Raw genomic sequence first — 5,000 nt, 5'->3', positions numbered from 1 at the left:
ACACACACACACACACACACAAAGATACCACCCACAACAACGTAAAAATCTAAACGTGCACTTGTAGCTGTTGCAACCAATGCACCATTTCCTATATACCACTTAACAAGCTAAAGCGACGTTTGGTAGTCAGAGCTCACAACAAGACCTACATATAATAGAAAAGTGTAATTAAGAAAGAAGTATCAAAGAGATCAGTAACTCTTAAATGGAATTTGTTTACATCAAATGAACTCGTAGGAGAATTTCTAAATACGATATCGATTAGGGAATTTCTTATACCTGAACCGTTAATTCTAGACTTAACTAAAACTGAACAAGCATAACTTCAATAACATAACTCGCACGCGGTAGTGAAAACTGGCATCGGATGTCCTTAGACTTGTGCAATCGACCACGCAAAATAAAAATAATCAACCTTATAAAATCATCTTCAACCAAGATTAATTGATTGATTATTTGCCAACTATGACAAGACAAAATCCCAGAATCAAAGAATATAAGATCTTATATATTCCTTATGGACTTCTAACATACACAAATATATAGATATTTTTCTAATCTCTACCAAAACAACTTCTTAAATCATTAACTGGCTTCAATCCTTTTCCTTCCCTAATACCAACCTCCCAAACAAACTCCTAGACCCTTCTTAGGCGAACATCTAAAGCCTCCAAACACCTTCATACACCTTACTCACTCCCTATTCTCAACTCACACACCCTTTTTTTTAACATCCAATTCAACCCATTCACAAATCATCATCAAATTCCTCACTCACCTCCAATCGGCGCCGCGAACGAACAGGCCACACCGACAGCGCAGGCAGCCGCAAGCATCTCCGAGTTTCGCGACTCATTTTCATAGATGCCTTTGAATGACGTCACGGCTTTGGAGAGCAGGGTGGCCACGATGCTGGCGATGTGCACGAAGGGTCCCTGGGGAGGGTGGAGGGGGGTGGAGGGAGGGAGAGAGAGAGAGAGGGGGTGGTGGTTAATGATTGTCATCCGAATCGTAAGGCTTATTGTGCGCTCTCATAAAGGCGTATTGATATTAAATATGTGTGAGATAGAGAAAGAGAGAGAGAAAGAGAGAAATATATATATATAATATATATATATATATATATATATATATATATAGTATATATATATGTATATTATAAATATATATATATATAATATTATATATATGAGAGAGGAGAGAGAGAGAGAGAGGAGAGAGAGAGAGAGAGGAGAGAAGAGAGAGAAGAAGAGGAGAAAGAGAGATAAGGAGACAGAGAGAAAGAAGAGAGAGAGAGAGAGTATTTAAATATGTGGAGAGAGAAGTAAGGAGAGAGAGAGAGAAGAGAGAGAGAGAGAGAGAGAAGAGAGAGAGAAGAGAAGAGAGAGAAGGAGAGAGAGAGAGAGAGAGAGAGAGAGAGAGAGAGAGAGAGAGAGAGAGAGAGAGAGAGAGAGAGAGAGAGAGAGAGAGAGAAAACAAGAGATAAAGAAAGAGAGAAACAAGAGAAAAAGAAAGAGAGAGAGAGAAACGAGAGAGAAAGAGAGCGAGAAACAAGAAATAAAAAGAGAGAGAAAACAAGAGAAAAAGGAAAAAAGAGAAGAGAGAGTGAGAGAGAAAGCATTTTCAGCTGGAGAGCGTCTTTCGAAAACAAAAAAAATATAGTTTCCACCTGCAGGGAAAGAGCGACCAAGAAGCATACTATCTCAGTATGGCATACAAGGGCCGGCATGCAATGGCATACTATCATACCAAAGAAGAAATAAAATAAAAAATATCTAGAAACATTATCTTAGTAGTAATAAATCCAAAATATCTCAAATTACCATATTATAAAAAAATGAAATTCTCGAATTATCATCTTTGAAGTAAAAAGTAGATAAATATATATCTTTCCAAATGTGAAATACTGATACTGCTTTACAAAAGAACAACTTACACACATAAATAAAACCTGGTGAAATACATGTGGACATGTAGAATGAAAGAAAAAAAAAAAACATACCTAGGATGAAATGAACAATAAATGTCTTCAATGTCGGCATCCAAGCACTGGCTCAGTCCCAGCATAATGACCCCAGTAACCACATGTTGCTCATGCACATACAAACACACATACACAAAGGCGTTCTCATTTTTCTTTCCCTCTTCCTCTCATTCTCTCTCTCTCGTTCTCCTTTACTCTCTCTCTTTCTCTCTCTCTCTTTCTCTCTCTCTCGTTCTCCTTTACTCTCTCTCTCTCTCTCTCTCTCTCTCTCTCTCTCTCTCTCTCTCTCTCTCTCTTTTCTCTCTCTCTCTCTCTTGCTCTTCTTTACTCTCCCTCCTCTCCCTACTCCCCCCCCCCCCCCTCTCTCTCTCTCTCTCTCTCTCTCTCTCTCTCTCTCTCTCTCTCTCTCTCTCTCTCTCTCTCTCTCTCTCTCCACCTCTCTCTCCTCTCTCTCTCTCTCTCTCTCTCTCTCTCTCTCTCTCTCTCTCTCTCTCTCTCTCTTTCTCACTCTCTCTCTCTCTCACTCTCTCCCTCCACCCTCCACCTTAATCCTTCCTTCCTCCTCCTCGGTCCTTTCCTTCTTCCTTTCTTTCTTCCTTCCTCCACCTCCCTCCCTCCCTCTTCCTCTTCCTCTTCCTCCTCCTTCTCCTCCCTTACTCAGTCCCTCCCTCCCTCCCTCCTACCTCTTCCCCCCCCTTCTCCTCCCTTAATCATTCCCTCCCTCCCTTCCTCCCTCCCTCCTACCCCTCCCCCCATCCCTCCCTCCTACCCCTCCCCTCCCTCCCTTTCTACCTCTTCCCTCCCTCCCCCTCCCCCCTCCCCTTTCCCCCCACCCACCCTTCCTCTCCCTCCTCTTCCTCCACCAAACCACACTCACTTCTTTGCCGAGCGGAAGACCCGAACCCAAGGTCGCCGTGAGACCGATGACCTTGGCTATGAGGGTCTTGAAGGTCAGATACTCCTTGAGGACGACACCGCGGAGAATTGTCTTCATCTCAGGGATCCCGGAACCTGTGACGGGAAGGGAGGCTGGGTGTTAATGGCTGCCGGCGGGCGTGGGTGGGTCGCTTGGGCGGTTGTGGGTGTTAGTGTGTGTGTGTGTTTGTGCGTGTGCGTGTGCGTGTGCGTGTGCGTGTGCGTGTGCGTGTGTGTGTGTGTTGTGTGTGTGTGTGTGTGTGTGTGTGTGTGTGTGTGTGTGTGTGTGTGTGTGTGTGTGTGTGTGTGTGTGTGTGTGTGTGTGTGTGTGTGTGTGTGCATGTTTATATGTATGTGCATGTGTATGTGTATATGCATGTGTATATGTATGTGTACATATACATGCATCTGCATGTGCAGGCATGTGTATATGTATATGTGTGTGTGTGTGTGTATATGTATTATGTATATGCATATGTATATGTATATGAATATGCAAATGTGTATGTGCATGTATAAGCGTATGGGCATACACAAATGCAAGGTTTCTTTCAGAATATAAATAGCATAAAATTCTGAGGATTCGACAGCGTAAATAATTACAGATTAATAATATGACTTGGAAAAAGACCAATTTGTTTCCATTCTAAATGAAAATGACTTATGACTGAATTTTATGAGGAACTTGACTGAAAGCATTCATGAAATTATCCATTCACTGTTGACTAATTCTGCGTTAATGATTAAAGAGAACAATTCATAAGCTTGAACACCGTGCGCAAAAAAAAACAAAAAAACTTACAGCTAACAACATGCTGAAGTTAAAGCTTAAATTGAAGTAAAAAAAAAAAAAATAATCAGAAAAAAAAGTTAATTGACGAGGCAAACGAAGCGAAGACCAATATATGGGTAAGTTAAAAAACAAAATACACATATATCCACAAAAAAAGAAAAAAGAAATTGAAAAAAAACAGGGCTTTTTCACAACCTTTACATTTTTAGTCCATGGCATTGTCCACATATTAAAAGATCTTGGGTTTTGGGAACAGGGGGAGGGGGAGGGGGAGGGGGCAAGGGGAAGAGAAGGGGAGGAGAAGGGGAGGGGGAGGGGGGAGAGGGGAGGACATTTCTATGGCGGTGGAAAAGATCTTGGGTTTTGGGAACAGGGGGAGGGGGAGGGGGCAAGGGGGCAAGGGGGGAGGGGGAAGGGGAGGAGAAGGGGAGGGGGAGGGGGGAGAGGGGAGGACATTTCTATGGCGGTGGAGGTTGGAGAATGGAGGGTGGAGGGTGAAGGGTGGGTGGGTGGTGGTGGAGAGACGGGGGAGAGGGGAGGGAGGGAGGGGGCCACACAGTGCAACCCAGGGCATAAGTGTAGGCATGAGAAAACAGGTATGCTTGCGGTCCCCCAAAAGAGCGTTTAAGAGGCGAATGTCTCGTGAATAAAATACAAGAACATGATTGATAATAACAGCGCCTGGATTTGATTTCTCCAGCGCTCGTCTCATGCTTTCTTTGGCTAATTTCTTTACAACTCTTCTAAGCCAATGTTCATATTCTCGTTTATTTTGGTCTAATTTGATAATTTGATCTTTTATTTTACTTCCCTTTTCGTCTCCTTTACAATGAAATGCTAATTCAATCATCATTAAAACTGAACTTTATCATTAATCCTTTTTATTTTTATATATATAAACACATCAGCTATTTGGGCTGTCCCGTAAAACAATTTTTTTCCCCGTAAAACAATTTTTTTTCCCGTAAAACAATTTTTTTTTCCCATAAAACAATTTTTTTTTTTTTTTTTTTTTTTTTTGGAGATGATCCTCGCATACCTATTATGAGATAAATAAAAAATGCACATCAGATGGGTCAGGGAAGGGCACAAGAAAACGCTTGGATGTGTCCGCAAGCCGGCGTGGCCCATATTCTGCCCCCCCTCCCCCCTCCCCTCTCCCTCCCTACCCCATATGCCTTCTTCCATCCACTCCCTCACCCCCCCCCCTCACCCTCCCCCAGTGCCCTCTGGGTTGCACCGGTGCCAGAGCTGTGCTGTCGGTGTGCCCAAGCGCTAACTTCACCTGACACTCGGAGTTTATGA

At 43.0% G+C, this 5,000-nt stretch overlaps 1 protein-coding gene across 3 annotated transcripts in view; it reads right to left on the bottom strand.

Annotated features, from left to right (window-relative positions):
* The window catches only part of LOC122258454 (chloride channel protein 2), a 107,922-nt gene that overhangs the window by 46,496 nt on the left and 56,426 nt on the right, over positions 1–5,000 (bottom strand). For all 3 annotated transcript variants that reach the window (XM_086550034.1, XM_086550035.1, XM_086550036.1), the window contains exons 5-6: positions 2,865–2,998; positions 782–938 (exon numbers count right to left, since the gene is read on the bottom strand). In XM_086550034.1, the coding sequence (XP_086406160.1) occupies positions 782–938; positions 2,865–2,998 (291 nt within the window). The remainder of the gene's footprint in view (positions 1–781; positions 939–2,864; positions 2,999–5,000) is intronic.

Source organism: Penaeus japonicus, unplaced genomic scaffold, assembly GCF_977035675.1.
Source record: "Penaeus japonicus unplaced genomic scaffold, GWHDUDI00000001_assembly GWHDUDI00000023, whole genome shotgun sequence".
NCBI classification, from domain to species: Eukaryota; Metazoa; Arthropoda; class Malacostraca; order Decapoda; family Penaeidae; genus Penaeus; species Penaeus japonicus.
This window is presented reverse-complemented; position numbering and strand designations above follow the sequence as displayed.